At 36.1% G+C, this 23,854-nt stretch overlaps 1 protein-coding gene across 5 annotated transcripts in view; it reads right to left on the reverse strand.

Moving 5' to 3' along the window:
- Positions 1 to 23,854, reverse strand: part of LPIN1 (lipin 1) — a 52,758-nt gene that overhangs the window by 7,686 nt on the left and 21,218 nt on the right. For 4 of the 5 annotated variants that reach the window (XM_042839826.1, XM_042839848.1, XM_042839834.1 and 1 more), the window contains exons 6-17: positions 20,447 to 20,573; positions 18,392 to 18,701; positions 17,300 to 17,393; positions 15,865 to 16,052; positions 14,696 to 14,789; positions 13,380 to 13,449; positions 10,591 to 10,683; positions 9,237 to 9,313; positions 6,985 to 7,129; positions 5,342 to 5,490; positions 3,992 to 4,078; positions 1,563 to 1,715 (exon numbers count right to left, since the gene is read on the reverse strand). In XM_042839826.1, coding sequence (XP_042695760.1) covers positions 1,563 to 1,715; positions 3,992 to 4,078; positions 5,342 to 5,490; positions 6,985 to 7,129; positions 9,237 to 9,313; positions 10,591 to 10,683; positions 13,380 to 13,449; positions 14,696 to 14,789; positions 15,865 to 16,052; positions 17,300 to 17,393; positions 18,392 to 18,701; positions 20,447 to 20,573 — 1,587 coding nt within the window. Of the gene's footprint in view, positions 1 to 1,562; positions 1,716 to 3,991; positions 4,079 to 5,341; positions 5,491 to 6,984; positions 7,130 to 9,236; positions 9,314 to 10,590; positions 10,684 to 10,804; positions 10,883 to 13,379; positions 13,450 to 14,695; positions 14,790 to 15,864; positions 16,053 to 17,299; positions 17,394 to 18,391; positions 18,702 to 20,446; positions 20,574 to 23,854 lie in introns of all 5 variants that reach the window. The other variant, XM_042839858.1, reaches the window with a different exon arrangement.

Here is a 23,854-nt window from a genome sequence, read left to right on the forward strand (position 1 = left end):
TTTACTCAGGACTTCTGCAAAACTTTTTCTCCAATAAATCTTCATTTGGAAGTCACAATGGCCACCAAGACAAAAATATCATTCCTAAGCTTATGTGATGGCCACAGTAAATAAATCCTCCAAAACAAGAGGACTTCTACTGAAGCTTAAGCATAAATTAAGTGAACTGCTTCCTGAGAACTGCAATATGATTCACATAGATTATATTAGCCACCACTATGTATGGTTTTTTAATCACAATTTTTTTAAAAAAATTAAAGGATTGTAATTAACATATGTACTAAAAGGACCTCAGACTGTTAAGGTGCTTCTACAGTTAGGGTCATCCATCACTGCTAACTAGCAGAAGTAATAAAGAAATCTTCCATTTCTTTTCAGTTGCTTCTTACAGAATACAGAATTCATTAATGAACAGAGGAGCTGCCTCATCTCTGGGTAAAAGCCCTTTCATAAGAGCTTCTCTTGGCAAGGATGCTGAACAGGTGGCGAAGTCTGGAGTTCCCACAACAGAGAAAGACACCAGCATGACACAAAAGTACCCAAGATGCTCAGAATCCTACATCCTAGTATCATATATGCCAAGGAAAATGCAAGTAGCACGGACACTTCATAGGAATATTACAGCCCTTTGGAAGAGTAGTTTCACATATAAATTAAAGTTTGAGCATGCGCAAAGGAGGAATAAAACCGTCTTTCCCTTAAAACCACAGTGAATAAATCCACAGGTAACAATTTAGTCATATGTTGCCCACACACCAAAGAAGCTGAGAAATAAATGGGCGTTTTTTAGTCTAAAGATGATACTCAAAAGAGTATCACTTGAAATTTATTTCTAGATATAAGAACGTAAGATGACAGCAGCTATGCTTTTACCATGACTATCATTTAATCAGTCTAAGAAGAACACTGCGTACCTCCACGCTGTCTTATATTTAGAACATGACTGGTAAGACAGCCTGTAGCATGTCATTCAATCAGGAGAACATCTGAACAACTTTCCATTAAAAATTCTAATGAAATCCTGTCACAGCAGCGTTTTTACAGCCTAAAATATTTTCAGTAATCACTTGACATACTTTGCTGAATTAGGAAAAAGGTACAATATTCATATCTGTGCTGTTATGATTTATTTGTTACACAACAACACCTACAAAAAAAATTATTGTCCAGGTAGAAAAGCACAATATAGTCAGGACTATAAAGAGTTCATTTTATTTACAGGTGAACTTCTTTGTAGCCCCCAAGAAATAAATATTTATCATCCACACACACACACAGAAACAACAACAACAACAACAACAAAAAAAAAAAAAACAGGCAATATTTCTACCTAGACAGCGATTGCAGACATATGTTGGGGTGTGTTTAAGAGAGAAACTAAGCAATTTGCTTATCTATTTTATTGTGGTCTTTTCTTCAGCATAATTTCTTTTAAATTCAACTTTGGACCACTATGTAAGTAAAATGATTATGAATATTTCAATAGGTCCCATTAAAACGCTGACAATTCAGCTTTCACCAACCTCCAAATTTCTTTCTACACAAAAGTGATACTGCAGTACCTGTGCAAAGCTGAGAATAAGCTGCTTGGACTCAGCAACACTGGCCCCTGTGGCAGCACAGTTCCACGTTCATTGACCCAGTGCAAGTATCCTCTGGTCATGTCTGCCATTCCAATAGCACGTGCTGAGCAATACAAAAATTTATATCCATTTCTATAAACAGGAACAAAAGATGATAATGCTGTTAAAAAACAAAGCAGGCATTTTGAAATAAATAATGTTGTGAGTTTGTTCTCACATGAATCAATCACGGTGGTTAACAGCTATATTTAAAAGGAACAACATTTGTGTTACAATGCTGGACAATAAAAATCTGCCTGGTTCCACTACAGTTAATGATTTACACTTACAAGGGGCTTATCTCGTCTTCTTATAACTTCGCATGACTTTCTACTTACCCTTGCATACTAAAACCACAGACATTTGAATTAGCTAAAACAATATCTGCTAAGAGGAAGCACTTGGCATAAAACAGACAATGGCAGAATAACCTTCTTTGTATTAACAACGTCATAGTCCAGCCTTCTGAGCCTCTGGGTGGGGAAACCTGGTCTACGTGCAGCAGCAACATGCTCCTTTCAACTCTGAGCAAAGTAAAACTATTTCTCATATAATGTTCTGCAATCTTTGTACTGACACTGAAACAAAAGTTTCAGCAGAAGTTACAAGTTCTGTCAGAACAGAACAGAGTCGAAAGGCAATAGTTCAACTTCATAGAATTTCCTTTTGCAAGTCCTACAAGAGAATGTGAAATAAACAAATGCGTATTCAGCACACGCAGGCCATTAAATATAGCTATCCTATATTTCTGTAGCGTTCAGCTGTAACGTCTAGCTGCTACATAATTAACTCAGTAATTTTAAAAATGACATGACTCAAATCTATTTTCCCATTTTTGTGTTTTCGATCAGCAAAGCCCTAAGTACTGACAGGCACAGAAATAACTACCGCAATTAAAAAGAAATTAACATTTTCACCAAAGACAACGCAGAGGCCACACACAGGAACTAAACAGTGTTCCAGTATCTGAATTCACATGCTGTCCTGTTTTTTCTCTTATCTTGTATGTCTTTACAAGAACTAGAGGATGGACCAGCGTCTCTGGCATAATTTAGAATCCACCAACCATGGTTTATAATTTATCATTTACGTAAAATAAAAAGCAATAAACAAGTCCTAACATAACCACAGTGCACAGAACTAGTCAGATTATAAAACAACAGTTAAGATATGTTCCAGAGGCTCTTCAAACAGCTGTGGTAAGCTCAATATACAAGAGCAGCTGAATGTGATCTAAGAAATACATTCTTTTTTCCCCAATGTCTGTTCAACATGAACAGAAAACAACCACTAAAACTTGTTGATGCTAAAAATCTGGATATATGAATATCAGAATACAACTTCTGACACTTCATCTGATCCCATTCAGATATCGATTAACTTTTCTCCTAGCTTCTCTTTTTCCCCTCAACTACTACTGACAAAGCTCACTATTCTCAGAACAGTTCTCCTATTCACACTCAGAGGAAACATCAAGTTTTTCTAGTTCCTCAGGCCCTGTGCAACATGTAGCTCAATAACTTTCAAAACCTTTAAAATATTTTAACATTTGTAAATTTGCCACTTAAATTAACAGCAAATATTCATATAGGCAAGAAATGAAATGAATCGTATAACAATCAGTAACAAAGACCACCATCACTGTATATAAACACAATGAGAACCTTAAATGGTCCATTCCTACTCAAGATAGATACTACGGTATAGAAATTTAATATTTAGACAGCTGGAGTCCACACTTGTTCTCTCAACTCCCTTTCTGCTTGCTGGAAACAGCAGAAATTCTCCTAAACTGACTCATTTCAGGTATTTTAGACCTCATCCATGCACAACAGGTAAAGAAACTCATGTCTCTCTACTAACCTCTTCAAAAGAAAAAGAACTAAGCAATTAGTTTAGATTAGACACCTAACTTCCAGGCAAGTAAGCTTTGGCAAGAAATCCACCTGCAATGACCACCCTCAGCTAAACAATCCTTAGATGTTTTGCAACGTCTATCCTCAAGGATAGACACGAAGGTCTCATATGGTAAGGTTGCAACTCCCAGGTTGCAAAAGCTTCCACTTATTGAAGCTATACAACTCATTTAGATTACTATATTTTTTCTAAACTGAACTGTATGTGTTTGAGATAATTAAGAGAATAATTGCTACTCATTAACTGACAGGGGACTTCTATTCCTGGTATCACAAAGCAGGTATTGGTCTGGCTATCAGACAGCAGATAGTTATACTGTGTAAGCAAAGAGATAGTGATGAGATTTCTCTTAACCTGTAAGCGTAACAGTCTATGAAGATTTCAACTTTCACATGCAAATGAATAAACACACACAAATCACAGATATATGAACAGATTTACTGAATACTCACTGGCTCACTTTATGGTACAACTTTGCAATCCCTTGGTGTGTCCAATCTTTGCCAAGAGTAGGTAAAATATGACCTAAAGTATCTGACCTGAATAAAAGAAAAACAATGTATTTGAAATGAAGAACAAAACAAAAAACAGACTTACTGCTTTTAACTAATAACAGATGAGACTAATATAAATTCCCCTAATTACATTACCTAGCTGCACAAGAAAATTAGATTTTCTACAAAGTACTGATTACTATCAGAAGAGGGCGAGATTATTCCCTTTTCTTTCAAGATAGTCTTGACACATCTATGCTGTTTTAATCAGCCTAGTGCTCCAAGACCTGTTTTCTCAGATAAGCTAGTGAGCCATAAGTTAAGGAGGAAGTTATAGCATACAAACTACCAGTTAGATCTATGGAGTAGACCAGTTAGTATTAAGTATACTTTTTGAGGTTTACATTTCCTAAATAAACCAAGTCTAACTACAAGGTAGGTAAGATCGTAAACCTCCAAGCATTGTAAACCTCCAAGCATGCGATAATGTTCTAACCTCTTCAAATAACCAAGCTGTCAGTTGGTCATATACAGTTATACTAGTTTCAACATATTTCCCACTCTACATAGAAGAAAATTATTTACAATACAGTAATATTTAAAAGTACAAAGAACTGAGCACCTCACTAGATCAATTGTTATAAGGATACACAGCAAGAAATCCAACTACTCTAATTATCTTGAATCTTACAGAGAAAAGATTCGGCAATGGATTAGGATTCACAGTAGTATTGTAAGGTGAAAGAATTCAATTACTGTCCAGACAAAGAGAAGAGTAGGTCTCATTTACTTTGCTGAAACTTAAGAAAATAGAAAAGGCAGAGGAATTAATTCATGTTGGCAACCAAAAAACAGTTTGCCCTTCAACTGATTAATTGCAATGGGAAAAAAGTTCAAGCGTCAGTTCAAATCAAATATTTTAATTTAGCCCAGATTAGTTTTGAAAATCCTTTTGTTCATTGTTTGTTTGTTTGTCTGGATTTTTTTTTTTTTTTTGCATCTATTGTAACTCATAAGTCTGATAGAACAAGAAGCCTATGATTCTGCTGAACGCCCCGCAACACTGCTGTAAATGCTATCACAAAACACCAAAAAGGGAAACACTGAGAAGTGAGTGCTTGTGGCATGTTTCTTTATGAAATAATGATTCTAGCCAGCGAATCTTGCAGTGTTTGAAAACAAACAAAACTGAAGCAGAGAAAAAACAGACTCCACAAAATACTGACATACAATTCCTTTCCTCAAAATTCCCTGGTTTTCAGTGCAATGGACAGAGGCAAATAAATAGTCCCCTTTTCATGAACTCACCGTGTAATGGTTCCATCTATGTCAGAAATTATAACCTTGTCATCCCAATTCCATAGGTAAATGGTGCCTTCACAGCGGCAAGTACCTTGATATTGTGTTGTAACACTAAAGGTCACATCATTGGGACCATTCTTCAGCTTTAAGCTTTTCTGCAAGACATTATCAGCAGAATTATCAACAATTTGAGCATGTGAAACAGACATCATGCAGAACAGAAAGCTACAGATGGCTGTTGCTTTGGACACAACCTTACTGCTTTCAGCAGAGCCATTTTCTAAGTAAGGTCAGAAGAGATTTGTCACATATTTTGAATACGAAGCATTAATTTATGGAACAGAATGAAAAAAAGTCTGATTCATGGTAACCAATATGGAGGAGCATCCTGAAAGGTTCACATGGAATAATGAATATGGAAGGTTTCTCATACCATGATAAAGATATAGAGAGAGAAGCATGGGTAACAAGTAGTGCCATGAACAGTGAAAATGACAGAGTGCTTTTATGTGGATTTATGTTCTATGGATCCACACTGGCACATTTCCAGTCTATAATAACCCACCTATTATCCTTCAGTTTCCAAAGTTCCTTAACTTTCCCACCCTGCTGCCCTTCTCTTTCACTTAGGAATTAATTTGGCATGAGACTACTGATTTGATCTCTTTTCGTAGGCTCAATCATTCATTTTCACAAAACCTATAGGAGCTTCTTGCTTTAAGTGTTCTTAGTTATATTGCACTGAATTGTTCAGTGAGCTAATATGCAAAATGAAGGTGTGAATGCAGATGGGAAACTGATGAATCCCATCTACTGTGCCATCAAGAATCCTATCTAAGAGTAGTTCTGACTTCTGCTAATTACTGCAAGGTTTATGTATCTTAAAAGGACATTTATATTTGCAAGCAAGTAATATATTTGTGTAACCCTTGTTTTCTGCTTGATTTAGGAAGTTACAACCACATTTCATTCATCTCTTGGGAAAAATTCAAAATTCCTTTCAAACTATTTAGGAGTAAGCAATAGTCTGCAGAATGCTGTACTTCTCATATGAGTTTCCTTTAGAAAATTAATTGGCTGTAGGAAAGATGATAAAAAATGTTTCACTAAAGTAGCCCATTTTTCCAAAATCCAATTGGCACGTGCAAAACAGAGCAGCAACAGTTTTGTCACCATTAGTCAGAATGTGTTCTGTCACAGAGGAAGACAAGAAATTAATAGCCAGGCTTCATAGTGAGTGCACAAGTAGCTCTTTCAAAAGTTATTAACAAAGAACTGTATTTACATAAGAATGCCTGTCTGTTTATTAACGGGAGGGTGGTGGCAGAAAAGAGACCTCTGGGTTGACACAAACTTTACACAACACAGAAAGGATGTTGTTCCAGTATACTCAGATGCAAAACACTTCAGAAATAGTTTTGGTATTTGTCTAAATGGGCTCCGAATCTCTGAACCTCAGCACTTGCTGAAGGAACATTCATGTATAATACTGAGAAGAAAAAGGAAAAGATAGCTTTAAAGTTACTGTAAAAAGATGGAATTAAATGTAAGAAGTAAAGAAATAATTAAACCTTACAAGTCTGGATAACAATATTGTTCTCGTTGCATTAGAAATGACATTTCAGTACAAAGATGTAAAACCAACTCACAAGCTGGTCAGAAGTTAGTCGAAGTGTTTTTTTGTAACTGATTCCAGACAATAATGAGAGATGACTCGAGTTGGCTTGTAATGACCCAAGGTTTTGTTTGGCAGCTCTAGGGTCTTCATCGCTCGAAGAAGATTCATCTTTTATTCTGGAACAGTGCACACAGAAAATGATGCTATCATGTCCGTAAATGCATCTCAGTATCCATTAAAAATGCATTAACAGTGAGTCACCAAATAAGTTATTGATTCTCTGATCCTGTTTCACAAGAGGTCATTCACAGCAGGGCTTTTAAATATATCAATGGAGTGCTGAATTTTCATTCATGCTTGTTCCCCATTATTAATACTTGGATTCCCATGGGGTCCCTTCCAACCCTCATGATTCTGTGCTTCACTTGTCTATATGCTAGTTTTCATCACTTAAATTTAACAGATAACAATATGTTATGTTGACTCAAAAAAACTCAGTGGTAAGTATTCATTTTTATATATATTGTTTCTTTAATATATTAAAAAAATACTGAAACTACAGAAAATTCTCATTTCTCAGTGCAAGAAAAAGAAGTTTGCTGTGCTGGTATTTTGTTTTGCTTTTTTGTTCGTTTTCCCTAACTTAGCAGTTAATAAAAGAATTTGGCAATCTGGTCATCCCTTCTCCCCTCCATTATGGGTGGGATACGACACCAAGTGATTAGAATTTTATCATCAAAAAACTCCTTTTTCTGAAAGCAATTATCAGGTTATTCTTTTCCACGATCTGCAGGATTATCTCATTCAGGATAAAATAAAAACAAAAAAGACCCACTCGATTGAGCTCATTTAGACAGAGGCAAAGTTTTTCTACAATACACAAAACTATCACTTAGAGAAGATAACATATCCCTTCAGATCCTGCAAATATAATCTCTGAAACTACTAAAGCTACTGGGTCTGTTTCCATCACAGCTGGACGTTCTTTGCTGTCAGGAAGTCTTGACCTATCATCAAGATGGCATATGTCATGACTAACAACATTATAAAATCCATCTTATTATCCTTTGTAACGTCACATCTCAAAAGCTTTATTCAACATCCTACTTGTGCTCTGTTTGTAAGCAATAAATTCTTAATGACAGATTTTTAAGATCAGTTAAAACTTAAAGAGCACTGACTACAGAATTCTGTCTGCTTGAAATCCTAACCCCACTTTAAAGCCTATCTTTCAACAACCACGTAAAAGATATCAGACCTAAATGTTACTTATCAAAAAAAGGAACTCAGTCTTTTTGATTCCTCTGTTAGATCTCAAACTCAGAGAACAGAGACAAGCAAACCAAGAACTACATCCCATTCTCCTGGAATGCAACTGCTTAAAGAACTACAGCTACTCCATTTTTTTTCCAACCGTGGTGACCCTTGAGTTTCACATAGCGAGTATAAAGCATGTTTAAATCTGTATGATTATGGCCCTCTTCAGCTCTAAGCACAACGCGTATGAGCTGTCTTTACAGTCCAAACTGAATGCACAGCAATGATACAAGATAGGAGAGCTGCCCCTGGCTATCTCATCCCCTCAGCAGTTTCTGGGGAAAACTAAGACTCATCATACAGAGCCTTTATGAGGCAGAGATTCTAGCTATACAGTATGATTAATTTGGAACATCAGAATGAACAGATTTCTGCAATCCTTAAAAGAACTAATAAAAAAAAAAAAACAACCAGGAATCTTTCCTACCTATTGCATGTGAAAAGAAGCCTGGCAAGTGTTAGGCTCCTGAACTTCCTAAAATACGCAGGAAGAAATTAAAGTGTCAAGCCATAAATCAGGATTTTAGCACATGTGAACTAAAAACAACCTGGGATAATCTACGATGCTGCCTTGAAAACTCCAGAGAGATGTAAATAGTTTTGCAGTACTGCTTCAATTATTGTTTGCTTTTTTTTTTTTTTTTTTTTTTTTTTTTTTTTTTTTTTTTTTTTTTTGTCAAAGGGCTGGAATATGTGTCATAGAATTACCAGCCAAACCATAAGCTAAAAATGCCAAAGCACACTTGCAAGGTCTGCAACCTTGCCATGGCTTATAGCCTTGATAGCTGCACTTACACACAATTCATAATTCACTGCATCAAATATTTACTTCACACAGTACTTATTTTTCATTGCATTAAATATTTACTTTGTGCAGTACTTCTTGGTTCAAATATAGAAACAGCTTGATTTCACTTTTAAATTATAATTCTTGCTCATTTCAGGTAGAGCAAACTTCTTGGGTACCTGTTTGCCATGCTCATCTGTGAAGAGTCTTCTCCTTTAAGTCTACTCCCACTCATACCTTGTTCTGCCTTTGTTTCCTATAAAAATACAAGAAAGTATACAAATTCATGGAAATCTGATTAAAGAAGAAAAAAGTTACATGCAAAGATCAAGTACAGTTTTTTTTTCCATGCATTCCCTGTTACTTTATCCATGATTAAAGAGGGAAAAATTGCATGGATTTCTTGAATAAAGGCTGTGCAAAATAATTAAGCAATGTAAATATAAAACTCAGAAGAAGAATTAAGATTTAGTTTTGCACAGATACAAAACTCAGATTTCCCATAGCTGGCTCTCTTGAAGTTCCAGAATCAAATTACTCAGTTAATCACAAATAGCCAGATTTCACTTGAAAACCAAAACCATCTGGAAAAATAGAGTTACCTTCCACTGAATTATTAAAATCTTTAATCCAATAAAACATTCCACATTATTTTTACTCTGAGTCGATGCTAAGTTCTATCAATTCCTTCCCAGAAGAAGAAAGACTTTTGAGTAGTGAATGACTCGTGAGAAACAAAGAAGAATAAAACTTCCCCTTGTCCATTTACAGCTTTATAGATAAGCAAACACTTCCACTGAGGAAGAAATTCTAACTATTTCAAGCTGCAGAAACTAAAATCTCAGTCTCTAAAGCTCATATCCACAGACCAGTACTGTGGTTATTTCAAGCAAAGCTAAGAGTTCATCTATTGAGGTACAACCATAAAACATATCTCCCCCAAGTACTAATGCTTCAATAGTATAAATGAATATGAAGTGGTTTTATTAGCCAACTTTAAAGATTAAACACGTCTAGACAGGAGATCAATATTTCATATAAAATTTTGCCTTTTTCATTGTGCTTTAATGTTCATTCATGGCTTTAAGGCTGTTACCACAAACTTCTAATATTCAGAAAAGAAATTTAAGATGACTTTAAAAGTAATGTAAGTTTTCCACCTTAAGTTTTTACTGAACTTTACTGTGCACTCTCATCATAAAAATCTCCGTTCTTCAGCTGTGAGCAAAAACTGTAGAAAGGTAGGCAAAACATGTGGCACACCTCTTCAAATCTAGGCTCCCAGACACAAATTTTGTTAAATAATACTGTCTCCCATCTATATAATGGAGAAAAAAAAAAAAAAAAAAAAAAAAAAAAGCAGAACCAAAATAGTGCAAGCAAACATTTTAGGTAGGGTCTGATCGAAGGCTTTCTGAAGTCAGACTTCAGATGCTGTTTAAACAACTTCTAGCGTGCAAATACTCAGCCAAAGTGGGTATGAAACAAAGTTCTGAGGGATGAACTTGAAGGCAGCTGGCCTTTCCAACTTACCTCTTTAATAGTGCTGTTTCTCCCTCTCCAGGAAAACCACCATCTTCCACCTTTTTTGGGCATCTTGTCTCTCATTATAGATTCCACAGTGGCCTGTGATAAATGGATGGTAACATAAAAAGAAACCAAAACAAAGGACAACCTGATATATGTAAATGAAAGAGTGCAAATGCACAATTTTAACTGATAATAAACAGAATAAAAGTAAACATACTGTCTGCGGACCATAAATTCTACTAAAGCAAAATCTAATGGTATCCAGCACTGCTCTGAAGTAACTTAAACATGAATACTTATGGAATTTTTAAAAGAAAAAATGAAAAGGACAAAAATCAAAGGAGGAAAAAAAACATAAGTAGGTATTAGTATAATGCCAAGAATGGAGAAGCTACTGGTTTGTTTGTTTGTGTTCTACATTACTTAGTGCAAATTATATTTTAAAAAAGCACAACAAACAAATGAGTAAAAAAAGATCACTTCCTGAAAGAGTTGTCATGGAAAATAGTATTTAAAAAAAAAAAAAAAAAAAAAAACAGCATGCAAGATGGTCATTTTCATTTATGAATTACTATGAAGTACATAACTCATAATAAGCTAGGATAAAATCAAGGAAGTTAGTAGTTTTAAATGAGGTTAGCATGATACTATGAACTTGAATGACAGCGTTAAGTTTTGTACTTTTTCTTTTAAACCTTTGCTAATTTCAATATTCTGTATATACTGGATTCCTAGTAGAAGAAAAAGTTTCTTCCAGTAACTATGATCAGAGAGATTTATAACAAGACTTGAATTCATCCAACCACGAGAGTGAGCAAAAAAAGCAGAAGGGGAAACACCACAATAAAGGTGGCTACAATGTTCAGTATGTCCTAGAATAGCTTAGCCACAGGTTTTGTGACAGCCTCTACTGTGAATGAAATATCAAAATAAAATTGCACTGTTGATTAGTTAAAAGATAAAAAAAAAAAAAAAAAAAAAAAAAAAAAAAAGATGTGACAGAGGAATGAAGTTGAGCAAAGTTTTTTTAGACACAAAATGAAAACTGCAGATGGAGCTACTGAGAAAATAACAGTTGTTGAGAACAATGGCTACAGTTTAAAGATGTTATCAAACATATGGACAACCTCAAGCAGATGTACTATTGATTTTTAATTAGATAATATACTTGCTTACAGTTAAGCACTTAAGTGTATTTTGCAGAATGTCAGGTTTTTTTTTTAATAATAATAATTGAGCTTTCAATCACTTCTTAAAGCCTGTTTTGATGAAGTATCTTAATATTACACCTTAGTTGCATTATTACAGCTAATCAAAATTCTTGTAAGTAAGTAAGAAAACCAGTAGAATGACTGGTAGCATAAACGAGTAATTGTGATTTCAGCAGTACAGTCTGAACTACTAAGCCTTTCCAATCACACAGACTGTGCCAACTATAAGTATTAGCTTCTTCACCCTATGAAAATCGTCTAGAAAGATACCAGCGTACAGAAGAGACAACAGTGAATTTCACATGACCTATATGAATAACGGTGTAACCATAAAATCATTGAAGGAATTGCTATTTCCCCTTAATGGAAAAAGTATTTCATACCTATTGCTTCTGCTTATTCTTCCTCAGCCAAAGACAAAACATTAGGACCAGGCATCTAAATATTGAATTACAAAGGTAGTTACCCTGCACTGGAGGATTCAGGGTAACTACCTGTATTGCCAATGGAGACCAATATGTGCTAATGAGATGAATCATGGCTTTGATGACAACTGGAATATCTGCAGTAACACACAAAAATATCTAGTTCTGTGATGCTCTGAAATTCAAGCCTGATTTATCAGATGTTTAGGACTATTAGGATCGGTTTAATGTATTGAATTTGGAGCTGGACTCAATGATCCTTATGCACCCCTCCCTTTTAGCAATATTCTATGATTTTATATTGTCTGTCTGTATCAATAGGTGTTGCGGCACTAAGACAGAAAGAACATAGTAGTAGAGTATTACTTCAACTTTTGGCAAAAGAATTAAATAGATTAAATACAAAGATACATGAAGAACTGCAAGGGACAGAAGTAAAGTTTAGTTTACAAAGGATGCTAAATCCATGGCCAACTAGGTTACAAATTAGTGCCAATGTTGACACTTACTCCTTTATAAATAGTCACAGTAACATGTATTTCTGTCCTGATCATCTCTCTGGCACTAGGTCACATGTAATCGGACTAAGTACATCAGTGTGTTTAATATAAACAACCATACAGCTGTCACAGTCATAGCTATCTGTCACCTGGGATGGTTATGACCAACCAACTGAGAAATTGAGAACTAACAAGCTGTAGACCTTCCCTGTCCAGTACTTAAGTTGCATTCAAGTAAGGTCAAAATCCTTGACTTCAATTTTTATTTGCTAATTTATGCTGTACATAGATAAAATGAAGCAGGTCATCAGCATTCAGATACAGTAAACATTAAGGTGAGTCAATCTAACTTATGTTTACAATCTGTATTAATGCAGGAAAACAGGAGAAGATAAAGAGATCAAGTTCAAAATACTTGTAATTATCTTAGCTTAGAAAGTAAAAACTATTCACAGACCAAAGAAAGTAAAAACTATTCACAGACCAAATCTAGCTTATACTACGAGCTAAATAAGTAAGACTAAGGGAATGGTTTAGTGTGAAAACACACGCCTTTATAACACAACCCCTTTTATCTGCCTTAGTTAACGATATGCCTTAATAAATACCAAAACATCAAAGCTTCCACTCTGACCAACCTTCATATTCAATCTCACCTTTGGCAAAGGTTTCTGGAATGCCTGCATTGCCAGCAGAAGGGGACCAGCTGTTGTCCAGTTGTAGTACCTAGCATTTAAGAAAGACAATTACTTTATTTTGTAATCCCAAATTTCCAATACACAATTTAGTATTTATCATATAGTAGGTTAAACCTGTGAAGATTCTTTAGTACAGGTACTTAATGCCTCATTAGCAAATGAGCTTCGTTTCTGGTTTTATTTTTGTTTTTTTTTTGTTTGTTTGTTTGTTTTAAACAGGCAGCTTTCACTGGTTTTGCATCAAATCACTACACAAATGTTAGGAACTTGAGTCTGTAGGATGTTAAACTTTTACTATGATGTGCTGAACACAGCTCAACTACTGTTATAGACTGTATTATGATTAGAGAAGTATTGTCCTCTCTTTCCAAATCACCAGTAGGCAGGTAAACGTTACTACAAAAAAAAAAAAAAAAAAAAAAAAAAAAAAAAAAATCAGATATATGGCAGAGGAGAAATAAATGCCTCTCCTCCCTGATGGAGGAAACAAGGTCATCACGTACTCAATCCCATATGCAATTAAAAGCTATTGCATAAGGATGCACTAAGTATCAGATTTATATGAGCAATTTCTACAACTAAGGGTAGTTTAAATTCTAACTGCAACACAAAGCCATCATCTCTCTTATACTCTAAACAGAAAATGCTAGCTGGAAGTGGCTGCAAAGTTAAAATACCCTCCAAACAACTGCATCAGACATAGACCATAGCACTGCACTGCTCAGCAACACAAATATATGAAATAATATCTTTAGCCCTCCAGAAACAGAAGTCTCATACCCAGTGGGTGAACTCTGACAAATTCGGAAAGAATGATGCTTCTCTAGAGGCATATTAGCAAAAGTATTCAGCTTTATAAACACAACTTATTGCATATGGAGGGTTTACAAGTAGAACATCACAATCCTGGAAATATTAATTATTCAAATTGGATCAAGGCAAGCCTTAGCAAGTTCACATCCTACTTCATTTTTACTCTACCAATTGAGAATGAATACTATTAGTTTTTAATACTAGTTTCTTGAAATTCAGATTGTGTCAGTTAGCTGTGGCAGGTGATCTGAAGCTCCTCTTCAGCCTCAAGGAGAACTGTAAGTAAAAGCTTGAATTCACTTGAAAGCTGAGTCCTTCTAAATGAATCTATGCTACAAAAGCTCAAAACCTATTTTTCAGCTATAGTGATGTTGGTCTAACACAACAAAGTACCACAGCAGAGCTTTAGTTGCAACAGTAAGAATCATTTCTCCTTACTTACTCCATGGAAATATACTTACTTATTTCCAATCTTAACCACAAGGTTGGGGTCATCAATGATAGCAGGATTGTCCACAAACTGCTGATATGTTACTGCATGTTCTAAGAATTCTTCTGTTGGGGAAAAGAAAAAAGCAAACAAGTCACGCTTTTATAGATTACCCCTGGGATGGGCCAGTCTAAAAGAAAACATTGCTTTCACTCTCAGTTCTTGCCCTTGATTACTGGGGTACTGAGATCAGTAGAAATACTGAAGCAAGACGTTCAGAAATTTCAATCTCAGAAGATTCTGAAGGTTTCTTTGTGTACTGCTGGGCATTTTCCCCTTCAAAATACAAGCTAAGAGAAAGTCTAGGGATAGAACTGTGAAGAGGAAAATTAGGCTTCTAAGAAAAGTAGGGAATATTTCCTCATGCCTTTTACTGACCCTTTGTCCAAATTAGGAATAGGACCTGGTGGGCTTAAACATACATAAACCCATAAGCAAAAACATGACCATTTGTACAGCTTACAGTAAAATAATAATCACCTATGAATAAACACCTTTTCCACTACTGCAGCTCCTTCAACAAAATCCCCACGGTTTACAGGTGATCTGAATAACAAGCATAACTCAAATTACAATATAATCAAAATGCATAATAACTAGCTTCTGAACAGTAATCAGCATAACATCAGGCTCATGGGTTTATGACTCCATGTTTTTGCAGATTTTGCTTTTTTTAAACCGTTTATCTTCATCGAATGCAGCTGAAAGTTTAAAGAACCAAACACTCTCAAATGATTTCTCTCAAGAGTCACACAAGAAATGGAAGGCACAGCAGCTGTTGCCATCTACAGACCAGACCATCTTTTTAATTCCTGGCATGGACAGCACAGTACTTCCTGGCTATACATTATACCAGGTAACAAAAGCACCACGCACACTGCTATGATATAAAATCGGTATTATCAGGAAATACACACACATTTTTAAAAAACATAGCATACATTAGATTACTAAAAGGTGTTAAAAATAGTGAAATGATAAAGACCTTCTAATTACGAAAAGAATCTAGCAAATTTGTCATTTCAGGAAGCGTTTTCTAAACATATTCCTACATACAGCCACAGGAGGGCACTGCTCCCCTGATAAACGACGCTCAGACTTGGTTGAGCACACACGCCTGTATCGCAGGTCAATCTATACCTTTGGTTATCTCTTTGTTGTCCGTGAGGCCTCCACAGAGAGAAATGGCAATGGAGGGCAAATCTCTGGTTCCATCTGAGGTGCTTTCAACACCACTGTCAGCACCTGAGCTCCCAAAAGACTGTGGAGAATGGGTGGCAGACCGTGGCCCTGTGTCATTTGCGTTTCTGTTTTGTATGTTATCTCCACTGAAAAAGAAAAATCAGACATTCATTCTTCACGTATCCATTCCTAAATTCTCTCTCTTCAACATCATACTGTTTAGATCAGATGCATGCTGAAGAATAAAGAGAAATAAATTTGCTGGCTTTTGCCATAAATTTAAACAAAGTAGCACAGATCTCACTTGTCCTTAAGAATTAGATCGCCTCTACTAAATTTCCTAAACTACCCATGTATAATTACAGTTTATTTACAAGAAGAAAAAATAATATACAGTAAAAGCTTAGAGGATAAACTAAGATGGCTATAATCAAAATTTATACTAGGAGAATTGTTCCCAAACAAAGTTTGTACATTTGTCAGATATGTATATAAATGTTTTGAATATTGAATATGCATATAAGCATATACAAGCTATTAGGAATTGAAAATTTTAAGAGGATACTGTTATGTATTATTTCTTAATCAAATGCATATAGATGAGATCATTATGAAGAAACGCAGGCTCATCAAGTTGCTTTTCCATTCCAGATTTATAGGAATGCATTTGAGAATGGAATTTGCAATCCAACCTCCTCCTTCATGTTACTAATCTTTCTCTGTTCTGTTGAAACACTAATGTAACAACAGCTGATTTTAAGCAAACAAGAAAAAAAAAAAAAAAAAAAGAGAAATGGAAGCCACTTTAATTGTTGCTCAACTACTTTAGTGAAACGACTAGAATGTGATGGACAAAGATGATGTGAAACGTGAAGAGATTCCGATAAAGACTGAAAAAAAGTTCCAATTTGTTTGGGATTAAATACTTTTATAAGAAAGTCTACCATGCATCATTAAAAAATGATTTTCTAACATATTGTTTATAGGTCATTACCCACAGTAGAACAATATAAGAGCAATAGTTTTATGCTGGTAACAGTAAGGTACCAGTAATGAGCAAGGACACGGGGAATATATATATCCCACGGCCAACTGTTCTCCCAGGGCATGTGAGTAACACACACAAACATCAGTGTACATTATGTAATGATGCACAATCAGTATGTGATGCTTGGTTTACCAAAATGTAACATCAATTTTGAGCACAGCTCTTAGGCCCAAATACCAAGCCACCTAAAGGCCCCGACATTTCCACAAACTGTGGTGAAGACTGAAAGAAAATAAAACTTTCTTTTGAAGAAGAAGCCTCATCTGGTTGGCACAAACCATTTGATCTCAGTGGAAAAGGAAGAAAGCTACACAAGCAGCAGAAATGTAAGCAAACAACTTATACTTTTTGGGGAAGTAAAGCGCAGCAACTTCTGGATCCATGTCAGTAAGGTCATCTAAATAGACACCGTCAGCACCAAGATGCCGGCTTCGTTTGTCTGTAAGGGATGGTAGAAATAAGCCTATTAACAAGTCTCTTCTAAGTAAGAAGTCTGAATTGGTATTGCTATTTAGCTATTCATTTTAGGATTGAGAAAGAAGACAAGTCGTAACAGTCTGTGAACTGCAGTTGCATAAAATAGTACTGCCTAAAATTTCAAAACAAGTTGCTTGTATACATTGCTCACACTTGGAACACAAATGGAAAAACAGAGGAGAATTGTGAGATATGCTGCAGCTTTCCTCATTCAGAGGATTCACTGGGAATTGCAAACCGTTGGTCACTAACTTGGGCTTTTTTGACTTCAAAGACAAAGACATCAAAAAGTTTGTGAAAATTGCTATAAGCTTGTATGCTTACTGATAAAACACCTGCACAAAGCAGGCTTATGTAGAATTTTCATAATTATAAAATAATCAGAGCTCTAAAATGTAACATTTTGTAAGCAAGTATATTTTACATGAAGACTAACACTTGCAATAAAATACAGTAGGTATAGATCCCAAAAGTTAGGAAACAGAAATGCAGACATCTCACAAATTCAAGACAAGATGCATACTAAGAATACATAACTAAAATTGCTCAATTTAGATTATATCTATTGTTTGTGTAAAAATCCATGCTACATCACTGTACAAGAACAGAGAGACTCAACAAGTACCAGCCATGCACAATAACTCTGAATGTGGTCAGAGCAAGTGAATCAACAGATCTAGAGTGGGAATGTGCCAAAAAACAAGATCTCTGAATTCAACCATATTTGATGAATTCGGAGCAAATTTTGCAGCCTTGCCAAAAATACCCAACAAATGAAAACTTCTGTCCTTCTATACTGTGAGCAACTCAGGTTTTGAGTGTTCTTTGTAAAATTTATTCCTTTCCAAGTCTGAAAGTGTCCTAAGGGCACAGATCAATTTATATGGCAATGGAGTGCTTTATCACCATGAACTTTAAAAAACAAAATCATACATATAAATATGAAGAATCAAGTTTTACCTTTCTTTCTGGAAGGAGAATCCGTCTTGCCAACTGCCTGAGCTGAGCAAGCTGCAGCTTGTTTTATATCCTCATTGGCAGGCAACGATAGTACAGCTGCTCCTGCAGATTCTGTCTCTGGCTTATTTGTCTCAGCTGGCAAAGGCTCAGTTTCATCAGCAGTTGCTGCATCTGTCTGTCCAAGGGCAGGTAGAGGAGACACACCGTTAAACTCCTCTATAGGAGCACTCTGGATGACCCGAAAGTGAGTGCTTTCAGAAGGATCTACATCTATCGTGTTGGGTTCCTTAGCTTTGATCAAAGAACTCGCCTGTAAGGAAAAGACAAAAAAAAAAACAACAGACTGATATACAGAAAAGCTCTTAAAAAAATGCAATAGTTTCACCTGTACAACACAAGATCAGATTCTCAAGGTGAGCAAGCCATAAATAACTGAGTTTGATGCTTCAAAATACAATAGCCTTTTACTGCACTACTTGCTTGTAAGTATGTTTTATATATAATGTGTATGTATACACATTATATTATATATATATATATATATATATATATACACACACACACACACACACACATTATATATACATACACACACACACAAATATAATATAATGCAGCTGCATCTTGGGTCCAGGAAAATTTTGTTCTACAGTGGGTTCTGCAGTCCTCATTTCCCACACACCTGTGTGAGAGCACATCACAGCTCCCACCTGACCTCCTCTCTTTCAGCACAAACTGCAGCTTTACCTTAGAAAGTAACCCTGACAAACATTGTTAACTAGAGTTCTCATACAATCAGGATGCTCCCAGGGAAAAAGATGTGGCTTGCTGTAACTTATCAATACTCCAGGTTAAGATTTTTCAGCAATCTATAGGCACAATTCTAGATCTCCCCAGAGTGCAAGACATGAGGCCTTCTTACAGAGAGAGCTGCACTACAACAGCAGCTGTACGGCTACTGTAACCTTCGTGTCAGAGCAAGCAAACATTTACAAGGTGATGAAGAGCATCCAAAGCATAACTCCCACTTCAGACATGGCCAGATAAATTCACAATAGCTTGGTTAGCGACACAGATAGGGATTGCAAAGGGAAGAGTCTCTAAGAATAAGATCTGCAAGGCCTACTTTGCTGGCCTGCATAGCCTGGGTTGTCCCTTTATTCTGCTCCTGTCCCATCGCTTCCTACAGTCCTCCCTGCAGAAAAGCCAGCCTTCAGCAGAAAGAAGCAAAAGCTGCATACTCTGTGCCCCCGTAGCTGCAACATGTCCTTGTAACTAGCAATAGGACAAGAGAGAAAGGCCTCAAGTTGCATAAGGGGAGGTTCAGATTGATATTAGGAATAAATTTCTTCCCAGAAAGAGTCATGAGGTATTAGAACAGGCTGCTCAGGGAAGTTGTGGAGTCACCATCTCTGGAAGCTTTTAAGGAAAGGGTAGATGTCCACCAAACCTGTCTCTAAGTACTACAACAGGACTAGATGACCTTAAGATCTGCTCCAATCTTAACGATTCTATCATCTTTGTTTCTCTCACCCACAGGCAGGTACAAGTCTTCAATCTTTTGTCCTGAATGAATGCTCTGACTCAGCAGCTCCCATAAGGAGATAGACACACCTGACCAGCAGCACACTCAGCTGCATATGGCTTGGCAGACAATGCTGCTGGCACACCACAGATCCTGCCATCTAGCAGAGCTCTCAGAAAAGCCAGATGGCCTCAGGCTGGACACAGGCATCAAGCCAGTCAAGTCAGGACATCCAAGAAAGCTGCACATCTGGGCATGTGAAGATTTGTTGACAATTGCAGGTGTTTCTGGATATATATACACTCAAACAGCCACTTTCATTTTTGGTGAATCAAACTGCTAACACCAAGCACCTACTTTGCATCTAAGGCTCTTTAGGAACAAAACGCAATTTTCTTACATGAAACCTTACAATTTCATGTGAAAATGGGATCTCTTCTCCCTTCAGGAGCCTGCAATAAAGTAAGCACATTTGCCCAATCAAAGCACAACAGATGCCAGCAAGGAATTAAACTGATTAAACCACATACCTTCGTAGCCTGTGGTAGCTCTCCCCAGGCCCAGTGCATGTGTGGATTCTTTAGTCCACTCCTGTCTGTAGATTTACTGACTAATTCTGAATCACTTTGAGGAGTAGGAGGACGTGAGCCTGACGGACTGAAGAAAAATAAACAAGAAAAGAAGTAGTACTTACTACAGAAACACTACAAAACCAAAAATAACCGTGACACAGTAAGCACATTACAAATTGACATGCACCAGTCCAAAGTGTTGGAAGTTTTATGATTATTATCAGCCAACTGAGACAGTATGAAAGCAAGGAAAAACATTTCAAACAGTTCAGGATCTTCTTAATACTAGCACACAGTGGTCTCATAATCTGCCATCTTTTAGTAACTGCCATCACAGAAGCAGACTTCAAGAAGATGAAAAAGATGAGATGAGCACAGGACCTGAATATTTCAGAAGATTCTTTTTCCTATGTAAAAAAAAAAAAAGAATTTGGAATGGGGATGGCACCAGAAGCAGTAGATGAAGAGATATTAGTATTGTTACAATGGACATGAAGTATAGAAGTGATTCACTCGGATCAACAAGACACCTTACCCTGACTAAGTAATTAACCTAAAGGTATTCAGTTTATTACTTTTTACTGACTTGTTCAATTCCATCCCCATATACATATTTATAGGGAAAACAGCAGGAGTAGTACACAAAGAAGTTGAGTGATCCCAGCAGAAAAATATTTAACTTTTTGTTTTGCTGTATTGGAATATAAAATCATTTATTTATCAGGAGATTATCAGTTTTGCAGCATATTTTTAATCTGAAGTCAACAAAGTGAAGTCAATTTAGTCCTTAATAAATGATGCACTGATTTCAAGGGTAAAAGGAAAAATCGTAATTATCTACTCTGCCTTTCTGCGTGATGCAACTCCTAGAATTTCCCCAAAAATCTCTGAAGCCCATTATTTTTTGAGCCACAGAATTTATGGCTGTTTGAGAAGTCATTGGTATATTCATTCCATCTTGATTCACAAACCACAAGAAAAAAAAATAATAATCCACATCATTCATAGATCAAGGGTTCAAAGCTGAGTTATCTTTACTGTTAAAAAGCTTTCTACATTGGTCCAAGTTCTTTATGTTTTTTTTTTTTTTTTTTTTTTTTTTTTTTTTTTTTAAAACTTTCTTCTAAATAAACTGAATCCAAATGAATATCCAAAATAGCTTTGCTCTTCCAAAACAGGACAGTTTTGTAGAGCATGGTGAGGAACTCACTGGTTACAGGCAAATAACTACTATGCACTTACACAAAACAGCTTTGAAAGACCTGTGAACTTCAGTCCTGAATATTATCAACTTTATCTGCATTATTGCTTGTTTTTAAATCTGCTGTACTGGGACATATCTTGAATATGGAAACATGAACACTCTTCAGCTACAAATGATTAAATTATAGAGTTTATAAAAGGACCAAATACTCATTAGTCCATAAAGTACCATCTGACACATGAAGGAATTAATGAAATACGTTGTAAAAGGCAATTTCAAGCTCCGAGGATTTAAGAAATGCCTGGTGGCATTTTCAATATCTTTCACTAGCCCACTAGCAAATTTCTAGAACTGGCAATATGCATCTAGGGCCCACTGAAAATTTGCATGTTAGGAATCTGGACACTTAAGAAAGTCTTTACCAACAGTGATCCTATTGCAACTTTATGCTCCAAAAATCTAACTTCAGGGAAGCATTATCACCACACAAATCAGTGCATTATAAACATTTTAACTTTCAAAACACCTATTCTACTTCAAAAAAGCCTTCTGTCCAGGCAGGCTTTGGGGTGTATTCAGATCAAACTCCCACCTTACTCAGCCAGACAACTGAAGAGAATACAGGCATTAATTCAGTTTGGGCTAGCAACTGCATTTTGCAGTGAGAATACAGACCAAGGAGTGGAGCAGAGGGGCCTTGCATTTCCCAGAATTTTCTCTGAAAACACAGTTTTCTTACACACACAATTAAGTGAAGAAGAACCGTGACATTTATTCCCAGACATTCATGTGTAGGTGCTTGAAACAGCATACGTTAACACTGAGTTCTGCTCTGAGAAAGCTCCTGATGCAAAAGGCTACTACCCACTCTCCTAAAACAGAGCACACATCACCTCTTGAATTTTCAACACAAGTACAATACCCATTTTATATGGAATAAATACTAACACAATACCAGACGAGACCATAATTACCGTTACAATGGCATCTCAGTGTAAAAGATTTGATATCAAATCAGAATGTAAACACATCTATAAGGTAAAGAGAATAAACTATGGTCTTGTTTACAAAAAGAATACTAAAACATTTTTACCTTTTATATAATCTAGAATATAAACTGGAATTTTCCAAGCCATCGAGAAACATTAGCATTTAGAGTTAGAGTTAGAGACCTTCCAGTGAAAGCTGTTTTTCTATTAGAGAGAAATATCCTTCTTACTTCATACTATCTTGTTTAACACTCAGCAGCTACTCTCTCCCCACATAATACCCTTCTGGAACAGCAACAGCAATTTATGTGTGCAGAAGGCAATTATGCAAACTATAGTCTTGCTTATTTACTGTCTGTTTGCATAGTTCTACCTGCACGTATGTGACACCAGATTTGTCTCCTTTATCTGTGCAAGGACTATTTTAGCTGCTATTTCCCTCAAAATATTGCTACCAAAGTAACATCATACTGGAGGCTAATAAAGCTCACAACCACTTTTTTTTTTTTACTCCACTAAACCATGTTCTTCAGTACATGTAAACATTCCTTGAACACCTCCAGAGTGAGTGATTCAACCACCTCCCTGAGCAGCCCATGCAGCACCTGACCATTCTTTCAGAGAATTATTTCCTAATGTCAGACCTGAATCTCCCCTATGCAACTTGAGTCCATTCCCTCTAGTCCTATTGCTAGTTACAATAGAAGAGACTGAAAATACTATATGAAATTAAACCTTGTTTTAGTGTTATACTCGCACTAGGAAGGTCAATAAAGCTGAACTGCAAGATCACATAGGATTTGTAGTTCAGCGATAGTAATCTAGAAGCAATTCCCTAAATAAAAGACTCCAAAGGATTTTTATTTCTTACACCATCAAGACATTTGTAACTCAGGCAAAGCTATACCTTGCCTTTCATACAATTCTTCTGTTCTCAAGTCAGGCACTGATGCAGCTCAGCTGAATTTCCACCCCCTTCTACAGATTGCTGAAGATAATGCAGATCAAACTAGAGCTACCAGTCCCGTCAGCAATGCATAAGGGCAAACTCAATCATTTAGGCAATCTATCCAATCCACATATCCAATCCATAAACACCAAATACTGGTGTCCCAGACCTATAGATTTCTTCATACAAGCTGTGCATGCAATGAATGTAGTCTGATGTCAAAG

This window comes from Centrocercus urophasianus, unplaced genomic scaffold (genome assembly GCF_019232065.1).
Source record: "Centrocercus urophasianus isolate 14NV4802_14NV808 unplaced genomic scaffold, USGS_Curo_1.0 seq_10, whole genome shotgun sequence".
In the NCBI taxonomy this organism is placed as follows: Eukaryota; Metazoa; Chordata; class Aves; order Galliformes; family Phasianidae; genus Centrocercus; species Centrocercus urophasianus.